At 58.0% G+C, this 23733-nt stretch overlaps 1 protein-coding gene across 1 annotated transcript; it reads left to right on the forward strand.

The window, feature by feature from the left end:
• Positions 1-512: 512 nt before the first annotated feature.
• On the forward strand, positions 513-23609 carry ERBB2 (erb-b2 receptor tyrosine kinase 2). The gene is made up of 27 exons (XM_056127933.1): positions 513-817; positions 7346-7497; positions 8296-8509; positions 9163-9297; positions 9803-9871; positions 10025-10140; positions 10259-10400; positions 10974-11093; positions 11379-11505; positions 12897-12970; positions 13065-13155; positions 13312-13511; positions 13842-13974; positions 14062-14152; positions 14696-14856; positions 18066-18113; positions 18921-19059; positions 19143-19265; positions 19493-19591; positions 19761-19946; positions 20066-20221; positions 20314-20389; positions 20636-20782; positions 21705-21802; positions 21987-22175; positions 22340-22595; positions 22729-23609. Exons 1-27 carry the CDS (start codon positions 745-747, stop codon positions 23097-23099), a joined length of 3786 nt encoding a protein of 1261 aa, XP_055983908.1. The 5' UTR covers positions 513-744; the 3' UTR covers positions 23100-23609.
• The last annotated feature ends 124 nt before the right edge of the window (positions 23610-23733 follow it).

The following is a 23733-nucleotide window of genomic DNA, read 5'->3' on the forward strand; positions in this document are numbered from 1 at the left end:
AGCCACAGCGTTTAACACCGCAGAGCCTGTGCCCAGAGTATCAGTTTGACTTGCGGCTGCGGTGGGAAAATCCTGCCTTGACATTAAACCCAATAGGCGCGTGATGGGGGTAGGATGCCAAGTCGCCAGGAACGTTGAAAGTTGTATTTAAAAAAAAAGAAAGAAAGAAAGAGAAAGGAAAAGAAAGAAAGAGAGAGAAAGAAAGAAAGAGGAAGAAAGAGAGAGAAAGAAAGAAAGGAAGGAAAAGAGAGAAAAGAAAAATGCCTGCGACCCAGAAGAATCTGCAGCCCAAAGCGTGAGCCCCCGACGGCAGGGGCAGGAGACGCCCCTCCGCATCCCGGGCTTTTCGGGGTTCTCCCGGGAAGCGCGCGGGAGGAGCGGCCGGGCGCGCGCGGGGCGGGACGCACCCAGGCCTGCGCGCAGAGGGAGAAAGTGAAGCCGGGACTCACCACTCCCCGCGACTCGCTGGAATGTGGTTGGAGGGGGTGGGGGGGGCCAGCCGGGAGCGCGCCTGCTCCCAATCACAGGAGGAGGAGGCGGTGGAGGCGGAGGGCTGCCTCGAGGAAGCGCAAGAATGAAGTTGTGGAGCTGAGATTCCCCCCGCCGCGAGCCCCGGAGAGCCGAGCCCCGCGCCCCGCGCCCCGGACGCCGCGCGCCCGCCCCGCGCCCCCCGCCCTCGCCGCGCCCCGCGCCCTCGCAGCGGGGTCCCGCCCGAGCCATGGGGCCCGAGCCGCAGTGAGCACCATGGAGCTGGCGGCCTGGTGCCGCTGGGGGCTCCTGCTCGCCCTGCTGCCCCCCGGCGCCGCGGGCACCCAAGGTGGGTTTGGGGGCGGTGGGGGTGGAGGCGGGGGGCACGGAGCGGCGGCGGGGCCTTGCAGCCCGGGAGCCCCCGCTTCTCCCGGCGGGACTGCGGGGGCCGGACCCGCATCGCGACTTCCAAGTTTCGGGCGATTCCGGCGCTCGGAGCAGCCGGCCTCGGGCGGGGGTGGGGGGCGGAGGAGCCGGGGCGGGCGCGGGGCGTGTGTGTAGGGGGGCGGGGGTGTGCAGTTGCTGTTGTTCCCCGGGGTCTGGTGGTCCCACTCTCGAGGCGCTTTGCGGGTCCCGTGTCGGCTGCTCCGGGAACTTGTCAAAAAGTTTTTGAAAGTGATCAGAAAGTTTCCTCCGGGAGGGAGTAGGGCGTGTGTGTGTGTGTGTGTTGTGCGAGCGCGTGTGTACTGTGTGTACTGTAGCGTAGAGTATGCTTTTGTATTTGTGAGGGCACCGGTGTGTTTGTGGTGTGCTCCCCCCTTATGTGCGCGGTGCCAAGTGCGCGCCTTCTGCCGTCTTGAGCCCCCCACCAAGTTTTCTCAAAGCCTCTCCAGCCGGCAGCCTTCGCCTCCAGACTGAACTGGACTGGATTCCTCCCGGGGTCCCTTCTGCCCTCCTCGCCCCCCTTCCTCCGTCTCGCTCCAGCCACTTGGGTTTAACTGTTCCAGTTTCAGGCATGATGGGAGATGGGGGCAGTTGGGGGCGACATGTCCAGCGGAGTGGGGCGGCGAGGGTGGCCCTGGCCATTGGGGGAGGGGAGGCGTTTGTTTTGAAGGAGTTTCTGTCGCGCCGGCCAGCGCTGGGCCTGCTGCTTTGTGACTTTCCCGGAGCATGGGCTGCCGCCAAGCAGTGGGTGGATGGCTGGGGTTCTGGGCCGGGCCAGAAGTGCCAGTTTCTAGATGGGGAGTCCTGGGCTGTTGGAGCGGGGTCAAGGAGCTCAGGGGTGGGGGGTACGCAGGGACTGGGTTGTCTTATTTCTTCCTCCCTGCCTCTGGGAGGCATGGGGTTGGGATGGGGTGACAGTGTGTAGTAAACTTATGGAAATAGCCTGGCTAGGGTCTTTTGCCAGTGACTGGTCGGTGAGAAGCTGAATTTGCCAAGGGTGAGCCCTGTGTGAATCCTAGCGAGAACCCCAGGAAGCTGGGCTGCACTAATCTACTTTGAACAATAGGGGAGCCTCCTCTGAGGGTGGGGGAGGATGGATGAGGGTGATCTGGACTGGTGGGTGGTCTCCACAGTCTGGGAATCTGCGTGTCCCCACCCCTCAGCCTGAGCGACCGTGATCCAAGGCCCTGACTACTCAGGATTGTGTGCATTTATTTAGGGTTGTATTCATGCAGCGTTGTGCATATGCAGGGTTGTGTGTGTGCAGAATTGTGTGTGTGCATGTGGGGTGGTGTGCACACAGGGTTGTATTGGTGCAGGGTTGTGTGTGTGTGTGGGATTGTGGTGGGGGTCATGTGCATGTAGGGCTGTGTCTGTGGGGGTTCTGTATGCAGGGTTCTGTATGTGAGTGGGGCTGTGTGCATTCAGGGTTGTGTGTGTGTGGCAGTGTGCATGCAGGGTATTATGTGTGAAGCTGTGTGTGTGTGCAGGGTTGTGTATGTATGGGGCTGTGTGCATGCAAGGTTGTGTGTGTGTGTGTGACTGTGCTGCAGGGTTGTATATGTATGGGGAGCTGTGTGCATGCAGGGTTTTGTGGGGGGGGGCTGTGCATGTGCAGGGTTGTGTATGTGTGTGGGGCTGTGTGCGTGCAGAGTTGTTTGTGTGTGCTTTGTGTCTGTTCCTGGACTCGGTCACCACCCAGCAGCCTCTGCTGACTTGGGCACTGGGCTGAACTCTGCCCCTGCTCCGAGGAACTCCCTCAAGGTGCAGGGCCAGCTCTGCTAGAACAGGGAGGCGGCCCAGCCTTCCCTCCCAGGGAGGCTCCTCTTTCCCTCCAGCTTGCAGGCAGCTTTCTTCACCCTTGACCTTCTGACAAGAAGGGCGAGGTGAGGCCAGACTGCTCCTGGTCTCTCCTGGGCCTGGGCCTTGAGCAGGTGGAGAGGGGCCCGGCACGGCATCTGAGGGGCCGGTGACTGCATCTCTCAGGGGGCTCCGCACCGCCAAGTACAGAGAGATGGGGGGGGTGCCATGCAGGAGAAATGAATGTGATTTGTAGCTTCTGGCTGCCTCTACCCCCTCCCCCATCCCGCATCAGATCCCAGAGCCTGAAGACGGTGCAGGAGTTGGGGAGGCGAGGGGGAGGAGGTTGCTGAGACCCCTTCTCCAAGGTCAGAGTTTTGGAAAGTGCTGCAAACATCTTTTTTAGCTGGCAGAATTCCTGTTTCAGCTCCCCTCTGCTGCTCCCAAGAGCCTCCTTCCTTCTTTTAGGGAAAGTAACCTCATTTTAATATTCCCCGGGGGAGGGGTGAAAGGAAGGGAAGATGGGATCCAATGCAAAGAAAAAGATAGCAAAAGTTCCAAAGTGAAAAAAGACAAAGCCCTTGTTCTTTTCTGTGAGTTTGGAATGACCCAGGCATCTGGGGTGGAGGTGGGGGGGGGGGGGGTGTCGCTCCCAGAAGTGCTGGGGGACCTTGTGGCTCCAGCTTGGAGAACCTGAGCACCAGCCCTTTGTTTCCTATTCAGCCCTTGCAGAGGTGAGAACACGGGAGAGAAGCAGCTCATCCAAGGCCTCCCAGGGAACCAACAAAGCCTGGCAGTTTGGCCTCCAATGAGGAAGCACCAGGAATTGGTCAAAGTCTCTTTCCACCCATAGGACAGGCTTGAGTGTCGCCAGGTGGCTGGGTGTGGGGAGAGGGGATCCTCTTCCTTCTTGAGGCAGCAGGAAAGCTGGGGAGCTGGAGCCCCTTTGCGATTCCTCTTCTGGCTGTGAAGTTCCCTTAGTCCCTCATCTCCCTTCCTTTTGGGGTTCCCCAGACTGGCAGGGGACCCACAGCGTGAGGAAGGCTGCTGGCTTGGGACCTGGGCAGTCAACCAGTTAAGGATGATGAAGCTGGTGTAGGGCTCAAGCCATTGGGCTGCCCCTGGGCGCTGAAATGATCTGGAAAGGGACCCCCCCCCCCATGACCTGTGGGAAACCCTTCCTGGATGATGCCTCCATCTTTTGCTGGGCCCTCCCTCCCTGACCCAAGATTGCCGAGGGGAGTCATGGGGTGTGTGCTCCCTCAAGGAGTGGGAGAGTGTTTGTAGTTAATGTTTGCATGGCCCAGTTCTGTTTACAAAGCCTGGCCATGTCTGTGGACAGCTTGTAGATTTGTTCGTTCTTTTAATTCTCTTTTGCTTTCTCTGCTGAGCATAAGGGCTGTTTTCTTCTCTGCTCCTGGGGCCCAGTAAATCTGTAAATATTCATGGAGGGTCTAAGAGTTCCAGGCACCACTGGCCAGGCTGTAATGAAATTGATTTGGCCGCTGCCCTAGAGGTCCAGGAAATTACACGAGGTTCCCCAGTGAGTGGCCTGATCAGGTCTGTGGCATCACGATGCTGAGTGCAGGGGTCTGAGGTGCTGACTGGGCCCTGGCAAAGAATGGGGAGCTTTGGGGATGTGGGTAGTTTTCCTGGTTTCGGTTCCTGGAAACCAGAGGAAGGATGGGCTTTCCTGCAGGTGCGAGGAGGGAGCCCAGTTAAGAAAACCCAGAGCTGGCACCAAACCCTGGTCATGAGAGGCCAGTTGACAGGATTTGAGGAATTCTGTGACAAGCCTCTGAACAGACAGATGGACACTGGGACCGCAATTGCTCCCTTTGAGTTTGGAGACTCCTTGTTTGTTTAGGAGGGTCAGTAAGCCCCAGCAGTGCTCAGGGCTTCCTCCTGACTCTGTGTTCAGGAGTCACTCCTGGTGGGGCTCAGGGACCATATGTGCTACTGGGGATTGAACCCAGGTCAGTTGCATGCAAGGGAGTGCCTTACTAGCTGTACTGTCTTTCCTGTCTATGAAGGCCCTTGATTGGACTCCATCCACCCATCCACACATCCACCCATCCACACATACATCCATCCATCCATCCATCCATCCGTCGATCCGTCCGTCCGTCCATCCATCCATTAATCCATCTGTCCATTCATCTGTTGGTCCACTTGTCTGTCCAACCATCCATCCATCTACCTATCCTTACATCTGTTGGTCCACCTGTTCACCCATCCATCTATCCATTTATCTGTCCATCCATTCATCCACCTACCCACCCATCTGCTCACCCATTCATCTGTCTGTCCATCTATCACTACGTGGTCACTGTGTGCCCTGCTCTTGTGCAGGGCTGGTTCTGCCTCTTTGGCCCCTGGGATCCAGAGTTCGGGCTCCTGAGAGGCATGTGTTTTGGGGGGACAAAGAGGCCCTCGGTGTCAAAGAGGACCTTTTTATCACCCAGAGCATCAGTGGGGGAGGAGGAGTCTGGGGAGAGAGGTGAAGATGAGCAAAGGGAAATAGGAAGATGTGGGGATCATAGGGAGGAGGGGAATGTCAGAAGAGTCTTGACTACACGGTGGGTTGGTGGGGGTGGGGGTGAGCCCAGAAGCTGCTTCTAGCTCCCTGGGAGTAGGTACCAATTTTACCACCTGTTGCAAACACTTAGTCTTAATCAGACTCAAATCAGGCAAACAAGTGCACTCCAGGGGTGGGGCTACCACTCTTTCTGGTCCTTCTGCCCAGCCCAGCCACCCTGCCCTGCCCGGAGCCTGTCATGTTTATCAGTGGCATCAGTAGAGTCGGTGTGTTTACGTTTGCAGGGTGCAGGGTGCGTGGGGGGTGGGGAAAGCAGCCAGGCCTGGTGTGGGCAATGTGGTATCTATACTCGGACAGACTCAGCTTCAAATCCTGCCCCTTTGAGTTTGGAGACTCCTGGTCTGTGATCTTTGCGCAACTTTGTGATCTGGGAGAATCTCTCTAGTCAGCCTGCTCTTTTGCAAAAGAGAGACTTAAATCCCTGCTTCGGGGGGGCTGCACCCAGACCTGGGGGGCACACAGAAGGTGCTTAGTTAATGCCAGTCGCTGCCCCCTGTTCCCATGGTTGTTTTCCTAGAGCCCTGCTGCCACAGCTGGTGCCCTGGGAGGTGGCGGCGGAGGGCAGCAGGGTGTGGAGACGCCCTGCCAGGCGTGGGCCAAGGCCGAGGGGTCTGGGCTGGAGACAGCTGGGCTTGTAAGCAGCTGAAGCCGGGGGAGGTCCTGGCTGCCGGGCGTTATTTTTGGGCCTGGCCTGCCACCCCCAGCTCCTATTTCTCTTGGGAGTCGGGTAGGGGGGAGGGACCCTGGCGTTCTATTTCGGGGCCCTCCCCTTCTTCTGCTTTCTTCCTTCTCTGCCTGAGGGGTGACAGCAGAGACCACTAAGGTGTCCCTGAGAACTTGCAGCTGGTGGCTACTGGCCCAGGCTGGAGCCCCAGTCTCCCAGAGACAGCAGGGTGTCTGTCCTCACCCCATCTCCCAGGATTAAGGCTCCATGTGGTCAGGAGAGCAGGGGCTCCTCATGTCCCCACACTGTTCCCTGGGTCCTCTCCCTATCCCGAGAGGTCAAGGGGCAGCTAACAGGAATTTCAGGCAGCTCAGGCACCCGTGGGCCTGTGGATCTGGGGGTGCCCCCCACCCTCCTGGGCAGGACGCGCCAGGTGATTCATCTTCTCACCAGAGCAGAAAAACGGGTTCGGCTGGGCACTGTAATCTCCCCCCTGCCGACAGGCATGGTGCCAGGTGCAGCTCAGGGCACCCTCACCCGGGGGGAACTCACCCCTCCTGGACTCAGGCTTGGGGCTGGGGGAATGTTGGATCCCAGGGGTACCTGTGGGGGGCTAAGTGAGCAGATGTGCTCATTCATCCTGATGCCCAATGGGCGATGGTTGGCCCCGGGCAGGTGCCCAGCACTGACGTAGTGTGCGGGCGGGCACTCCATGGCACGGATTCTGCCAGCTGGTTCTCTGCTGTCTTGCTGGAAGGAGATGGCAGAGGTGAGGTGCCAGCATCAACACCTCCACATTGGGCATCACCCTGGTTAAGGGCCTGTCCCAGGGGTCCTGAGCTGACACCTGCTGCCTGGGCAAATCCCAGAGGTCCCTGCAGTGGCCAGGCCCCCGGTGGGCCCCGTGCTCCAACTCTGACTCCATTAACCCTCCCTCCCTCCCCACTTTCTGGAATTAAGGGGATGGTATCCCTTGCTGAGATCTGGCACGTAGGTGGTGTTGGAATGGGGTGGGAGTTTGTTTGCTTAGGAGAGAGCCAGGGGCTGCTCGCAGGCTGCATGATTCACTGAGGCCTCTTTGGGGATTTTATCTCCCCCCCCCCCATGAGTTGTGACTTGGGGACAAAGGGACACTATTTTCCAGCAGGCCTCTGTATGGAGGGGTCCTAGGGCCACACCGCTCTGGATGCTGTGTTCAGTCTGTCAGGGCTCCTCCCAGGAGTGCTCTCCTCCTCAGTTTGAGCCCGTTAGAGTCACTGCATGGGGACCTGTGTGTGGGGGGGGGGGCGGGGGCTCTGTCTTCCTGAGGCCCCTGACTCTGGGGAGAGAGTATGGAGGTGGCCTCTGACCCCGTCCTTCCTCCCCGCCAGTGTGCACCGGCACGGACATGAAGCTGCGGCTGCCTGCCAGTCCCGAGACCCACCTGGACATGCTCCGTCACCTCTACCGCGGCTGCCAGGTGGTACAGGGCAACCTGGAGCTCACTTACCTGCCCGCCAATGCCAGCCTTTCCTTCCTGCAGGTGAGGCCTTGATGCCTTTGCCCGCAGCTGAGCCGAGCTCGCTGCTCTTAGAAGGGGGTGCTGGAGCTGGGGGGGCCTTTTGATGTTTCCCCAAGCAGGAAGTCCTCTCTGAAGTCGAACCCTTTTTCTCCGTGACCAACTGTGTAAGTCCCCGTCAGGGGGCCTTGGCACCTCTGGGGGATACAGCTGTTTCTTGGCTACTCTCTTTTTGTTCTCTCGTTGGTTGGATCATGGCCCCCAAGCCCCATCCTCCAGCCCCAGCCACTGTCCCTCTCTCGCCTGGAGGAGTGAGAAGGCTCCTGGGAGAGGTGGTTCTGGTCCAGTTCCAGGCCCCACTGGGTCTCAGTTTCCCTATCTGTGTATTGGGATCAATAGGCTTGCTTTGACAACAGCCTGGGCGTGAGAGTGGTATCAAACAGATCAAAGGGAACATACTGGGAAGGGTTGTAGGCAGGAGGAAGCAGAAATCAGCCTGTCGGGTTGTGCCCCTGGTGACCTGGACCCGGGCCATAGGGGCCGAGCTTGGTCTGTTGAGTTCAGACATTCTGGGCCCGGCCTTTCCTTTCTGAGATGAAGAAGCTGAGATGCAAAGGGGCCGGGGCCCTCGCCCCATTTACCAAGCGCTCCCCCCACTATACCTCCAGATCGTGCAAGAATCGGGTGTGGCCAGGTGGGAAGCTGCTGCCTCTCCATGTTGTCTGTGAGGGAGCAGGAGTGCTGGGGGTCGGGTGGAGGCTGGCGCTCGTGTCCTGGTCCCAGGGCCCACCTCAGCTGCTTCCCGGCCCGCTCCCCTCCCAGGACATCCAGGAGGTGCAGGGCTACGTGCTCATTGCTCACAGCCAGGTGAGCCAGGTGCCTCTGCAGCGGCTGAGGATAGTGCGCGGCACTCAACTCTTTGAGGACAAGTATGCCCTGGCAGTGCTGGACAACGGGGACCTGCAGGACTCAGCCCGCCCTGTGGCGGGCGCCGCCGTGGCAGGACTGCGTGAGCTGCAGCTTCGGAGCCTCACAGGTGCTCTTCATGCTCCTAATACCAGTTCCCATCACCTGGCGGGCCCCGGGAGGCTTGGTGTGAATTCCATCTGGAGTTCCCATCTGGGTGGATTCAGGGGGAGCTAGGATAGGGGGCAGAGGGGAGAACTTTTCAGCTTGCAGACTGTGATACTTAAAATGCAGCTTGGGATTTTGTTCACTTCTTGACCAAGGTCACTTGTGCAGTGAGCAACATGTGGAATTGTACCTGGCAGGTGCGAAGCTGACTGTGTAGTGTGTGTCAGGTGCTCTGTCTGTATGAGCGTTTTTGTAGAATTGTTGCAGTTTTTCAGGCTTACTTGGGGGCCACATGTGGCAATGCGCCAAGGCTACTCCTGGCTCTGAGTTTAGGGACCGAGTGGTACCAGGGATTATTAAACTTGGGCTTCCTGCATGCAGAGTACCACTCAGACAGTTGAGCTCTCTCCCAGCCTCTCCCGCTAGTTTTGCCGGGGAAGCAGCTACTTTTTTTGTTTTGTTTTGTTAAGGATGAGAAACTCCTTAGTGTTGAGACATGTGCCCGTCACTCTGGAACTGTCTCCTGCTCCTGCTCCCTTTTAGAAGGTGGGAGGAGTCAGAGAGAGAGAAGGCGAGAGATGGGACTGAGCCCCCTGATTATTATTTGCCCCACAGAGATCCTGAAAGGAGGGGTCCTGATCCAGCGGAACCCCCAGCTGTGCCATCAGGATACGATTTTGTGGGAGGACATTTTCCACAAGAAGAACGAGCTGGCGCAGCAGCTGATAGACAGCAACCGATCGCGCACGTGTAAGCCCCGCCCCTCCAATGGCATAAGCCCCGCCCACACTGGTCTATAAGTCCCACCCCTCCAGCGACATGGGCCCGCCCCAGTACCATAAGCCCTGCCCCTCCATGGGCAGAACAATAAACTATGCCCGTGCTGGTCTATAAACCCCGCCCCAGTGTCAAACCACGCCCCACCTGCAGTCTTGTCTGTCTTATCCCTTTGTCCCTCTGCTCACTCTCCTGAGGTTCCTGAGCCTCTCCTGTGCCTCTAGGGGCCTTTTTTTTCCTTTTTGGGTCACACCTGGAATGCACAGGGGTTACTCCTGGCTCTGCACTCAGGAATTACTTCTGGCAGTGTTCAGGGGACCATGTGGGATGCTGGGAATCGAACCCAGGTCGGCCGAGTGCAAGGCAAACACCTACCCACTGTACTGTCGTTCCAGCCCTGGTGCCTCTATTTTTGTCTAGGTCTCTCCCTTGCTGTGCATTCTTGTCTCCTGATCATTGTCTCTGTTTCTCTCCCCAGGCAAACCCTGTTCTCCCACCTGCAAAACCTCCGGTTGCTGGGGAGAAAATTCTGAGGATTGTCAGATCCGTGAGTCTCATGTAGTTCTCGGTGGGGGGGTGGGGGGTGTGGAACTAAGGCGTGATGTGAAGATGCCCGGCCTTATGTGCTGTCCCCGGGGCATGGAGTGTCCCCTAGAGGGTGATGCAGGCGAGGGCCACCATCCAGTTCTCTTCCCAACAGTGACGCGGACGGTCTGCGCCAGTGGCTGTGCCCGCTGCAAAGGCCCGCTGTCCACCGACTGTTGCCACGAACAGTGTGCGGCCGGCTGCACGGGCCCCAAACACTCCGACTGCTTGGTATGTGCCCGGGGTGCCATTCTTCATGCGGGGGGTGACCCCACCTGGTGCTGCCCTCTCCCCGTGCACCCCAGGGAAGCACAGCCCCTTGACCTCCAGTGGCCTGTTGCCCCCACAGGCCTGCCTCAACTTCAACCACAGCAGCATCTGTGAGCAGCTCTGTCCGACCCTGGTCACCTACAACACGGACACCTTTGAGTCCATGCTCAACCCCGAGGGCCGCTATACCTTTGGCGCCAGCTGCGTGACTGCCTGTCCCTGTGAGTGACCGGGAGAAGAGGCGTGTGCATGTGCCTTTAGCTGGGAGCTTCCCTGTGTATTATTTGGGGGCACACAGGACCTGGACTGGCCCATCTGCCTGTTGCATTGGAGAGCTGGTCACGGTGGTTTCCATGGAGCTGCCCAGACTCTCACAGCCGTAGAGTGGGTGGAAGACTGAGGGACAGTTGAGAGCTTGGCTCAGGCGCTGGGTGTGAAACCTGCCCATGCCACTCTGTAGGCGTGCGACTGTCTAGTCTTATTCCATTGTATCATATGTCAAATGGGACCTGTCAATAGCCCCAACCTGAAAAGGGGGTCACAGAATTGGTTTGTCCATTTATTATGTTTTTGGGAACACAGCCAGGAATGCTCAGGGCGTCTTCCTTGCTCTGTGCTCAAAACTCACTCCTGGCAGGGCTTGGAGGATCGAATTTGTGTTGACCATGTGCCGGATAAGAACCCTTCCCGCTGTCCTCTTGCTCTGGTTCCTTTCATTCCTGTGGCACTTTCTGGGCTTGGTGACAATGGGGTGGCAGGCAGGGCCCAGGAGGACGTGGTTCCCATCTTCTCAGACAACTACCTGTCTACGGACGTGGGCTCCTGCACCCTGGTCTGCCCGATGGACAGCCAGGAGGTGACGGCTAGTGATGGAACCCAGCGGTGTGAGAAATGCAGCAAGCCCTGTGCTCCAGGTATTACCAGCTGCCCCCAGCCCTGCTGCTGTCCCTGTCCCCAGCCCTCTGTCTCCCTCTTCCTCAGATGCTCTTGAGACCCTATTATTTTCTCCCAGTGTCTCAGACCCCAGCCCTCTGCAGTGTCGCCCCTCTAATGCCCCATCGCAGGGGGATCAGGGAAGGGGCCATGGGGCCAGGGGAGGGGGCTGTGCGCAGAACCAGGAAATATAAGTTCCTGGATGGCTCAGTCCTCATGAAGGGGCTGATGACCCCCCTCACCCTCTGCCCCCCTGCGCCCTGCAGTGTGCTATGGCCTGGGCATGGAGCACCTGCGGGAGGTGAGGGCTGTCACTAGTGCTAACATCCAGATGTTTGCGGGCTGCAAGAAGATCTTCGGGAGCCTGGCGTTTCTGCCGGAGAGCTTTAAGGGGTAAGGCCAGTCGGGGTGAGGTGGGTTCATGGCCTGTGGCGGCATGAAGGCCATCTGTACCCAGTCCTGAGGACCCAGAAGTGGTAGCAGGGGAGGGCTGGTGATGGAGGTGGCAGGGCAGGGATGCCAAGGGGGCAGGTGGGAGGCTGGGGGTGTGCAGGGATGGAGGGATTTATTTTGTGAATAGCTGCTTTCCTATGAGCATGTTTGCATGGAGGAATCCAGATCATCCTGATCAAGTATGATTCACTTTGAGTTCATGGCAGTTTTAGCTATCAGAGCCCTAACTTCGAAAGAGCAGAGCAATGTCCAGAGGTGATGAAAGAGAGAAGTGGTGGGCTGTCCTGGCAGTGAGAGTCTTACCCACAAAGAGTGGCGGGCCATGGTACAGCTGGCAGTCCAGAGTAGTCCCAGAAACATGTTTAGCAGAAGTCTGATTAGAGATATTTTAGGGGAGGTTCCTGAATAGGCAAATTTATTCTGGAGACAGAAATCAGAACAGTGGCTTCTTGGGGCAGAGGGACTCAGGGGGCATTCTGGCATGAGGGAAAAGTTATTGATTGCATAAGTGGTGGATTCATGGGCAAATGCATTTGTCAAAACTCATTAGGGACTAGAACGATAGTATGGTGTGGAGGGCCTTAAGCCTTGCACGTGGCTGACCAGAGTTTGATCCCCGATCCCATATGATATCCTGAGCACCACCAGGAGTAATTCCTGAGTGCAGAGCCAGGAGTAACCCCTGAGCATCACCAGATATGTCCGCAAAAGCCAAAAACAATACTAACACAAAAAAACCTAACTCTTTAGGCTTGGGGGACCAGGGCAATAGTATGGTGGGTAAAGTGTTTTCCTTGTATGTGGCTGACCCAGGTTTGATCCCCAGCTTCCCACATGGTTCCCTTAGTACCACCAGTAGTAATTTCTGAGTGCAGATCCAGAAGTAACCCCTGAGTATGGCCCAAACTTGCCCCCACCTCCCCCTCCCACACACAGGCGCACCAAAAATATAAAAACCTTGTCAGACTGTACATTACAAATTGAAGGGTTTAAATATATATATATATGATACACTCATTAAAAATAAATCTATACTATCTCTTTGGCCCGCTGTTTTCAGTGTTCACTGCTAGAAATGATTCCACCTTGTACTTGCCTTAGGGAAAAGGTCCGCCCAGTTCACGTTCACAGAAGTAGCATTTCCAGAGGAAAGGATATAAATGTTGTCTTGCTGGAATCCGCCCAAGGGAGGGCCAGCCTTTGAAGGCCAGGAGTGAGGGCAGCTGAGGTCAAGTCATCAAGAAGAGGAGATGGGGGGGGGGGGGCTGGAGAGCCGTCTTGGGGTCAGCCCCCTTTCCTGGCTCTGCTGACGCTGCCCTAACCCCCTGCAGGGACCCGGCCTCTGGCATGGCCCCCCTCCAGCCCGAGCAGCTCCAGGTCTTCGAGAGTCTGGAGGAGATCACAGGTCAGAGCTCTCTGCCATCCGTGCCCCGCTCTGGAAGGAGGTGCACCGGTCGCCTCCTCCCCCCGCAGACCGGCCTCCCCCCACCGCCTTGCAGGTTTCCTATACATCTCCGCGTGGCCGGACAGCCTGCCTGACCTCGGTGTTTTCCAGAACCTTCGTGTCATCCGAGGACGAATCCTGCAAGAGTGAGCTTGGGAAACGCGGGGACAGGGGCTTTGTGGGTGGGTGGCCGGGGGTAGGCACTTTGGCCAGGGATGTGGGTGTTTACCATGTGTGGGGGATGGGCAGGAATTCCTGGGTGCTGCCCCTCCTGTAGCTGGGTCCTCCTTCCTGCCCCGCAGTGGTGCCTACTCCCTCACTGTGCAAGGCCTGGGCATCCGCTGGCTGGGGTTGCGCTCACTGCGGGAGCTGGGCAGCGGGCTGGCCCTCGTCCACCGCAACCCCCACCTCTGCTTCATCCACACGGTGCCCTGGGAACAGCTCTTCCGGAACCCCCACCAGACTCTGCTCTACAGTGCCAACCGGCCTGAGAATGAGTGTGGTAAGATGGGGAGCCCAGTGCTGCACCCAACACACCAGCCAGGGTACCCCGGGGCCACCAGCAGCCACGGTCTGGCACACCTGTGCCTTCCCTGATGTAGCCCTTCCGGGCTGGCCTGGGCATGGTTGTGGTTGGTCGTGCCGTGTGGCCTCCCTGGGCATCCTTCCCTTCCTCTTCCCAAGATTGAGGGATTCTTCCCTGCCTTGCCCGAAGCCTGTCCCTCTCCCCGGCACCTGAGGCCAACAGCCACCCCCAGGGCCTCCTGCTTCCCCTTCCCCTTGCACCTGGAGCCTCACCTAAGGGGTCCTTTCACCCTTTCCCTCACTGCAGTGGGCAAGGGCCTGGAGTGCTACTCTCTGTGTGCCCAGGGGCATTGCTGGGGCCCAGGGCCCACCCAGTGTGTCAACTGCAGCCAGTTCCTCCGGGGCCAGGAGTGCGTGGAGGAGTGCCGAGTCCTGCAGGGGTATGCGGGGTGGAGGGGCGGGCGGGTGGTTGGGCAGAGGGGGCTCAGGACTCCAGCAGATCTGCTGACCTGCCTCTCCCCTCTCAGATCCCCCCCAGAGTATGTGAAGGACAGGCGCTGCCTCCCATGCCACGCTGAGTGCCAGCCGCAGAACGGCTCCGTCACCTGCTTTGGCTCGGTGAGGTGCTGGGACAGGGGAGCAGGAGGGTGGGGGCTGGGGAGAAGGAGACGCAGGGGGTCTCCAATCCGTCAAGACTCTGAGCTCCGAGTCCAGGGCAGGGCAGAAGGGTGTCAGGGAAGGGATGCTGAGGCGATGGACGTGGCAGAGATGGACAGACTAGGCTGGGCCCCAGGGAAGCCTGTGTCCTTGGCTGGAGCAGAGTCAGGGTCATGAGTCTTGAGTACTTGGGCTTTGGACTCTGGATTCACTCATTCGTAAAGGAATATGGCTCTCACCGCCACACACCCCTGAAATGGGATCAGCTCAGGCCTGACAGCCTCCCCCAACCCCCATGGCTGGCTGCAATGTCCCCAACTATACTCTGACTTCTAGACCTTCCCACTTGCCAGCAGAAGCTCTAGCCTGGAGGGTGACAGGATTGGGGGGGACACCAGCAGGTCCTGGACTATCCCTGGCATTGAATGAGGGTCCCTGAGGGTCTGAGCCCACTCCCCTGGGAGTGTCATGTCATTCCCCTCCAAACCCTTCCTCCCCACCCAGGAGGCAGATGAGTGTGTGGCCTGTGCCCACTACAAGGACCCTCCCTTCTGTGTGGCTCGCTGCCCCAGCGGTGTGAAGCCTGACCTCTCCTTCATGCCCATCTGGAAGTTTCCCGATGAGGAGCGCATGTGCCAGCCGTGCCCCATCAACTGCACCCACTCGTGAGTGAGAGGGTTTTCCTGCCCCAGGGAGGGTTTCTCGGAAGGAGCCTCTCTGGGCTCTTGCTGTAAAAGGGGCTACCTGCCTTTGCTTCGCCAAGACCCCTCATTTCATATAATATACACTGTCACTGTCCTCCCGTTGTTCATCGATTTGCTTGAGTGAGCCCAGTAACGTCTCCATTGTGACACTTGTTACTGTGTTTGGCATATTGAATACGTCACGGGGAGCTTGCCAGGCTCTGCCGTGCGGACGAGATACTCTCAGTAGCTTGCCGGGCTCTCCGAGAGGGGTGCAGGAATCAAACTCAGATGGGGTGTTTAGGCCGTGTGCAAGGCAAACGCCCTACCCACTGTGCTATCACTCCAGCCCCCACACACGTAAATATATTTAATTTTAACTTAATCATAAAAGTAATATATTTGTTACTGGAGCATTATACAGTGGTTAGGGTGTTTGCCTTGCAAATGGCTGACCAGAGTTTGAGAGTTTCATCCCCAGCACTACATATGGTTCTTGAGCGCTTACTGATCCCTGATTAACCAGGCGTGATCCCTGAGCCCAGAGCCAGGAATTAGCCCTGAGCACCGTGGGTGTGGCCCCAATACAAACAGCAACAACAACAATGTTTTTTTAGGGTGAGCCACACCCGGCAGTGCTTGGGTGCTTCTGGGGATCAGACCTGGGGCCTTCATGTACAAAATCACTCGGGCCCATTGAGCCGTTGCCGGTCCCTGCTCCCCATTTCTCTCATTGTCCTTATATGGGAAACCTAGAGTATATTTTTACTTACCCAAAATGGAAACAGCACGAAGCAGATTCATCCTTCTCTTGCATACTTCAGCCATCCCATCCCTTCTCCGCCCTGCGGGGAGAGGCAGCAGGGGAATGTTCCTTCCAGCCTCCTCTCTGCACTCCCCCATAAACACACACCTGCACATTTGCATCCCGCGGACTCCGAGAGCAGCTGCTTTTGTAGGTCACATGGACAAGAAACAGCAATTTCGAGTTCAGCTCGTCAGCCTTCCCGTGGTTTATTTATTTGTTTGTTTTGCTTTTGGAGCCACCCCCAGTGGTGTTCAGGGATCACCCCGGGCAGGCCTGGGATACTATTTGGGGGGGGCCAGGGATGGAGCCCCTCTTGGTCGTGTGCAAGGCAAGCACCCTCCCTGCTGTACTATCTCTCTGGCCACCCTCAGTACTCTGGTTTCACGTTAACGGAATCTTACTCTGGGTGTTGCTGTGTTGCTTTGCTTCCTCCACACTCCAGACACCCTGTCCTGTGACAGTTCAGATGTCCTATCTGATTTCTAAAGGGAGGGGGGGTCATACCCAGTGGTGTTCAGGGGATCTTATGCGGTACTGGGGATTGAACTGGGATTGGTCGCATGCAAGAAAGTGTCATCACCCCTGTTCCATCTCTGGTCTGGGTTTGTTTTTCTGTGCTGACAGTGGAACCTGCCTGCAGCCTTGAACATGTGGAGCATGTGCTGTACCGCCGAGCATGATCCAGGCTTTAACCAGGCTCACTACCAGCCGTCCTGGATCCGAGCATGATCCAGGCCTGCACCGAGGCTCACTGCCAGCCATCCTAGGTCCGGCAGTGTGGACCTGATGAACAGTCCAGCCCTGGGACCAGTGCTGTAGCCTGCCTGTGCCCAGTGGCGCTGGGGACAAGTACAATATTTACTTATTTTGGTTTTGGGGCCAGACGCAGCTGTGTGGTCTGGCAACTCCCAGATCAATGCTCAGGGACCATGTGGTGATGGAACTCAGGCTTCTTACATGTATATGAGGAGTATCGACTGCTGAGCGACCTCCCACCCTGGAGAGAAATTTTTTTTTTTAATGTGAGGGTTTTTGTGTGTGTGTGTGTGTGTGTGTGTGTGTGTGTGTGTGTCACATCCATGGTGCTTGAGGCTTGGTCCTGGCAGGGTTGGAGGCCCCATATGGGGTGCCAGGGATGGAATGCAGGTCAGCTGTGTGCAAGACAAGCACCCTATCCGCTGTACTCCAGCCCCCAGAGAGAATTTTAAACTGTGCATCAGTCTGAGGCATAGATCGCACATTTGTCCTTTTATTTGATTGCACATGAGCCCTGGGTCCTACCTCCTAGACTGCAGGGTGGCACTTTTAGGATCTGTTCCAGTGGGTGGAACTGCTGTGTCATATTTTTTTTGTGAGAGTTTTGGCCACACCTGGCAATGCTCAGGGGACCATATGAGGTGCTAGGGTCAGCCACATACAAGACAAGTATCTTTAAACTTTTTTTTCAATTTAGTTAATTTTTTTTTTAACTTAGTCACTGTAAATTCCAAAGTTCTTCATCACTGGGCTTTAGGCACAGTGTTCCAACACCAATCCTTTCACCAGTGCCTGTCTCCAGCCTCTGGGTTGCACTGTTGAATTCATAGCTGTTACCACATTGTCCCCTGCAGAGCTTGCACCAACCAATGCCCTGGAACTCTTTTACAGTGTCCAAGCTCTGGGGACTTCCTTGGCGCTCCCTTAGTGCACTGATCTTCATCCACTAGTCCACAGACTGGTACCAGTCCATGGGTGTAGAAAGGTTGAAAAACACTGGTCCACCGCTATGGTTGTAACTGCTGGCTCATGGATTAGCGTACAAGACAGGTGCCAGTTGGTGGGTGTCAGAAGGTTGAAGAAGACTGCTTTAGCTCTTTCCCCCTCCTACCCTCTACTAAGAGATGCCAGGCAGCAGGGGATAAAGGCTCCCAGGCTGGATCGGGAATTCCCTTATGTGCTGGTTTCAAGAGCTCTGGTGAGGGGGACTGGAGCGATAGTACAACCAGTAGGACACTTGCCTTGCATGCAAATGATCCTGGCTTGATCCCTAGAATCCGTATCCATTTCCCCCTTACCCCAGTCCCGCCAAGAGTGATACCCAAGCACAGAGCCAAAAGTAAGCCCTGAGCACTGCTGGGTGTGACCCCAAAATCAAATCAAAGAGAGCAAGAGGGAGAGAGCGAGAGCAAGAGTAAGAGCGAGAGCGAGAGAGAGAGAGAGAGAGAGAGAGAGAGAGAGAGAGAGAGAGAGAGAGGAGAGAGGAGAGGTTCTGGTGACCTTGAGCCCAGTTTTTGCTTTCATCCCATGTGGAGATTAACTCAGCCACACCCATCCCTGGGGGTGCTGCCTCTGGAAGGAGCTCAGGAAGGTGCCCGCCTAGTTGATGAGGCTTTTTCTTTTGCAGCTGTGTGGACCTGGATGACAAGGGCTGCCCTGCTGAGCCGAGAGCCAGGTCAGCCTGGGCCCCGGATGTGCCCCGCCTCGCCCCTCTTATCTCTTTCCAGCCCCACTCTGGATCCTTCTTTCGTTTCCCTTTCACAAGTGCTCAGAGGATCTGCTCAGGATATGTGGGAGTTGGGGACAGGAAGGAGTGCAAAGACCCCCTGTACCTCCTTGCTCTTAAGTAGCTAGATGTCTTGGAAGGGTTCCAGGCTGAGACCCCTACCTGGGACTCGAGGTGGATTGTGGAGGTGTAGTGTCAATGCATCCTTCACAGGGGACAGTGGGGGGCATCCAGGAGGAAAGAAATTTAGAGTCAGGTAAACAGGCCAAGACAGGTCAGACTTGATTTCTGGGAAACTCTGGGAAGTGGCAGAGACTGGAGTGTGCCCTGAGCCATCCTGTGTCTGTGAGGTCAGGAGCAGGGCCAGGTCTGTGGACAGCAGGATGGATGAGCTGTGCCCCTACAAAGTGGTACAAGGGAGCTGTGGGGGTCTGGGCAGATGGTCCAGTAGGTGCCACGTGCAAGGCTGGGAGGTGTGCGAAATTGAAATTGTGACCTAAGTGAAACATTTGCCAGAATATGGGAGTCTCTGAGAGCAGATCTTGGACCTCACCCTGTACCCTAGACAGAGGCCTCTGGCCTCAGGCAGGTCTCAGGAAGCCAGGGAGGTTTCAGAGCTGGAAAGAGGCATCAGAAACTGGGGATCTCCCTGACCACGTTCCTATGCAAAGGCCAGTGACCCCCAGGCCCCTGGACCCAGGAGGTCCCGCCCTCCCTTCTGCCGGGCCCTGTCTCCAATGCCTGTCCCCACTGCAGCCCCGTGACTTCCATCATTGCCACCGTGGTGGGCATCCTGCTCTTTCTGCTCGTGTGTCTGGTCTCGGGCATCTTCATCAAGCGCCGACGGCAGAAGATTCGCAAGTACACCATGCGCAGGCTGCTGCAGGAGACTGAGGTGAGGTGGGAACACCCACCCTGCTCTGACCCGGACCCCAGGAGGCCCAGCCCCAGGGCCCTGACCCGACACCCTTTCCGCAGCTGGTGGAGCCACTGACGCCCAGTGGGGCGGTGCCCAACCAGGCTCAGATGCGGATCCTGAAAGAAACAGAGCTGAGGAAGGTGAAGGTGCTGGGATCCGGAGCTTTCGGCACTGTCTACAAGGTCCGGGGAGGGGCCGCAGCCCTGGGGGGGCGGGGCCTGCTGTGGGTGGGCGCTGGCTGGAAACTAACAGAGGGATGGGGCGTGGGGAGAGGCTCCCCCTCAGGGCTGTTGCTCAACAGTGGGGTGGACCGAGTGAGGGCGGGAAGGGGAGGAGGCCAGGGAGACGGGGTGCATGTGTGTGGCCGGCACCTCTGCCTGCCTGCCCACGCCCTCCTCCTCCTGCCCAGGGCATCTGGATTCCCGACGGAGAAAATGTGAAAATCCCAGTGGCCATCAAAGTATTGCGGGAGAACACATCTCCCAAAGCCAACAAAGAAATCCTGGACGTGAGTTCCCCAGGCTCTGCCGCTAAATGCACAGGAGGGACCCTCCCCGCCCCCCAGGCCCCCATTTCTACCTGCCCCCTTCTTAAACCCCCAGCACTGGCCACAGATCTGTGGGTAGGAATTGGGGCTGTGGTAGCCCCTGTCTCTCAATGGGTCCCCTCGCCCCCAGGAGGCGTATGTGATGGCCGGTGTGGGCTCTCCATATGTGTCCCGATTGCTGGGCATCTGCCTGACATCCACGGTGCAGCTGGTCACGCAGCTCATGCCCTACGGCTGCCTCCTAGACCACGTGCGGGAACACCGAGGGCGCCTGGGCTCCCAAGACCTGCTCAATTGGTGTGTGCAGATCGCCAAGGTATGCGCTGCGGGCACCCTGGGGGTCAGCCGCTATGTCCTGGCGGGGCTGGACTGGACGGAGGTTTCCTGGGAGCATGTGGCCCCCAGGGGGGCTCCACAGCGATGTTCTCGTCACAGGGGATGAGTTACCTGGAGGACGTGCGGCTCGTGCACAGGGACCTGGCTGCCCGCAACGTGCTGGTCAAGAGCCCCAACCACGTCAAGATCACGGACTTCGGGCTGGCTCGGCTGCTGGATATTGACGAGACAGAGTACCACGCAGACGGGGGCAAGGTGAGAGCAGGGGCTGCAAGGCCGCTCCCCGGTGAGCTCCCAGCGGCCACCCCTGACCACACCTGGTTTGAGCACCTGCTCCATCCCCGCAGGTGCCCATCAAGTGGATGGCCCTCGAGTCCATTCTCCGCCGGCGCTTCACCCACCAGAGTGATGTGTGGAGCTATGGTGCGTGGGGGGACCTGGCGGGTTGGGGGGCCAGCCTGGAGCTGGGGCCCAGGGGAGAGCCTGGGGGCGGAGAATGAAGCCACACCTTCCTCCTTCTGCTGGGGTTCCTGCACCCGGGCTCGGGGAAGGCTGGGTGAGGTGCACCCCTGGCATTGCCTCCCTGCCTTTCCTTACCCCGTGGTGCCAGACTCCTGGTATTCAGACCCCTCATCCATACATATAACTTTACCACGCTCTCTGCCCCAGGTGTGACTGTATGGGAGTTGATGACTTTTGGGGCCAAGCCTTACGATGGGATCCCAGCCCGGGAGATTCCAGACCTGCTGGAGAAGGGGGAACGGCTGCCCCAGCCTCCCATCTGCACCATTGATGTCTACATGATCATGGTCAAATGTGCGTGTGGCTGAGCCGCGCGGAGGGCTGGGTGCGGGTTCCACGGGGCCAGGGACCTCAGAGGAGAGATTGGGGTCCCTGATGTGGTGGACGAATTCTGCAAAGGCTGGTTCCCTCTGTATAGCCCAGCTGGGAGGCCTCTGGGCCCCAGTGGGTGAGAGGCTGTGCAGTGAGACGTGGGCAGCGGAGTGGCACACAGGTTCTGCTCAGACCCGGCTCTAACACCTCCTCCATCACGCAGCACTCCAGACTCACACAGCCGGAGTGGTCTAGGCTCGCTTTTCTTCTGTTTTGGGGACATACCAGGCAGCACTCAGGGCTTACTTCTGTCTCAGGGATGACTCCTGGTGGGGCTTGGAGGACCATATGGGATGCTGGGAACTGAACCTGGGTTGACTGCATGCAAGGCAAGATTGTGCCCGATGTACTATCGCTCCAGCCCCTTGAAACCAATTATTTTAAAAATATTTTTTTATTGAGGTACTGTAATTTACAAAGTTATTCATAGCGCCCAACTTTACAATCAGCTATGATCAAATTCCATGTGTATGGTTTACCTGACCTCAGATCTCAACCCCATCACACTAGTATCAGACATCACTCCTGTCTGGGCTCTGGGGCCATATGGGGTTCCAGGAATCAAACCTGGATCAGCTGCATTGCTCAGCCACATTGCAAGGCAAATGCCGTAACCGCTGTCCTATCACTCTGGCTCCTTGAAACCAATTTTTAATATGTTCCACAATCCCCATATGGGGTTGAGACACACAGCTTAGAGAAGCTAGGGGCTAGGGGATAGTTTTCAACTGCTGGTCGTCCCCCTGTGGAAGGTTGGAAACCCCAGTCTGGATGGGTCTGGAGAGGGTGGGCAGGGCCCACCGGGCAGCAGTGGGAACTGATTCCTGAGCTCCCTCTGCCGCAGGCTGGATGATTGACTCGGAATGCCGGCCGCGGTTCCGGGAATTAGTGGCTGAATTCTCACGCATGGCCAGGGACCCGCAGCGCTTTGTGGTCATCCAGGTACTGGGCCTTTCCACCCCTCCTCACCCATCCGGAGGCTGGGGGAAAGGGAGCTGAGCCCTGAGCCTCCATACCCTGCCTTCTTGGGTGGTCATTCCTCCGACCAGACCCCTCAGTCTCCCCAGGGGGCTGAGACCTAGGTGAGGCCCCCACTGCCCTGCTCTTTTCCTCCCTTGCTCCCCAGAATGAAGACTTGGGCCCCGCCAGCCCCCTGGACAGCACCTTCTACCGCTCCTTGCTGGAAGATGATGACATGGGGGACCTGGTAGACGCTGAGGAGTACCTGGTCCCCCAGCAGGGCTTCTTCTGCCCTGACCCTGCCCCGGGCACGGGGAGCACTGCTCACCGCCGGCACCGCAGCTCCTCCACCAGGGTGAGTACGTGTTTGGGTGGCTGGTTGGGGTACTGCTTCCTCCTTGATGTCCCCTTCCCACTGCCTCCCACCCCGTGACCCTGTTCTCTCCCCGGTGGTGTCCGGCTGATTGCCCGTGGCCCTGGTCCCTGCCACCATCCTGACCTCCTGTCTTATGTCTTTAGAGTGGCGGTGGTGGCGAGCTGACGTTGGGGCTGGAGCCCTCGGAGGAGGAGCCCCCCAAGTCTCCCCTGGCCCCCTCAGAAGGGGCTGGCTCCGATGTGTTTGATGGTGACTTGGGAATGGGGGCAGCCAAGGGGCAGCCAAGTCTCCCTACACATGACCTCAGCCCTCTACAGCGGTACAGCGAAGACCCCACGGCTCCCCTGCCCCCCGAGACTGATGGCTACGTTGCCCCCCTCACTTGCAGCCCCCAGCCGGGTATGGAAGGCAGACTTGGGCCGAGAGGGGCAGCAGTGGGGAAGTGGGGAGCAGCCAGGGCCGGCTTGGGGGGTACTGTTTGTAGACACACTGGGACCCTCAGCCCTCACAAGCCTCCCTTTTCGCCTTTCAGAATACGTGAACCAGCTGGAGGTCTGGGCACAGCCCCCCTCGCCCTTAGCTGCGCCCCTGTCTCCCACTCGACCTGCTGGGGCCACTCTGGAAAGGCCCAGGACTCTCTCCCCCAAGACGCTCTCCCCTGGAAAGAATGGGGTGGTCAAAGACGTTTTTGCCTTCGGGGGTGCTGTGGAGAATCCCGAGTACTTGGCACCTCGGGGTGGGGTTGCCCCTCAGCCTCACCCTCCTCCTGGCTTTAGCCCGGCCTTCGACAACCTCTATTACTGGGACCAGGACCCACCAGAGCGGGGCTCCCCACCGGCCACCTTTGAGGGGACCCCTACAGCAGAGAACCCTGAGTACCTGGGCCTGGATGTGACTGTGTGAGTCCAAGGCTGAGAACTCTGAGGCCCTGCTGTCCCTGGAGGAGCCGATGTCCAGTGGCTCCTAGACGAGATGGAGAAGGCCCTTGGGGCCCCCCTGGGGGAACTTGCCAGCCCACTCCAATTCCCAGGGGCCTGGCTGGCAGAGGCGGCAACACTGGTGGACCTTGACGGGCTCTGGAATCCTGCCCGGCGCACTGGCGGCGGCCTCACCATGCTCACTTTGAGCGCCTGCAAACTTAGGGAAGCTGGACAAGGAGGGGGAGAAAGTCCAAGGGAATCTGGGAACAAGTCCGACCCATTCAGACTGTCCCCGAGAGCCAGCTCTGCCCCCCGCCCTTGGGCACTCTGTTCTGTTTTTACTTCTCTGTTGTTTTTTAAAGATGAAAACTCGGGGAGAGTGGATATTGTGGAAGGGGATGCTTCTGGGGTTGGGAAGAGGGCGATCCCTTCTTGAGACCCACTTTCTCCATTTGCAAATATATTTTGGAAAAGAACTGGGAACCAGCTGGAGTGTGGGGATGGCCTGGTGCCATCTCAGGCAAGTTCACCTTTTCCCGGAGGGAGTGGCTGGGAATCTTCAGGAAGCGTGAAGGAGTTTCTTCCGGGAGGCTGGCAGATTGGGGTAGGAGCTGGGA

The sequence above is a fragment of the Sorex fumeus genome, unplaced genomic scaffold, assembly GCF_029834395.1.
Source record: "Sorex fumeus unplaced genomic scaffold, SorFum_2.1 ptg000063l, whole genome shotgun sequence".
Lineage (NCBI taxonomy): Eukaryota > Metazoa > Chordata > Mammalia > Eulipotyphla > Soricidae > Sorex > Sorex fumeus.

Bases quoted from the DNA above. Each gene is read 5' to 3' on its own strand.
- ERBB2 (XM_056127933.1), top strand. From the start codon at position 745: ATGGAGCTGGCGGCCTGGTGCCGCTGGGGGCTCCTGCTCGCCCTGCTG. The intron at 19,060-19,142 runs GTGAGGTGGGAA...CCCTTTCCGCAG, and splicing joins GGCTGCTGCAGGAGACTGAG to CTGGTGGAGCCACTGACGCC. The intron at 19,947-20,065 runs GTATGCGCTGCG...TTCTCGTCACAG, and splicing joins GGTGTGTGCAGATCGCCAAG to GGGATGAGTTACCTGGAGGA.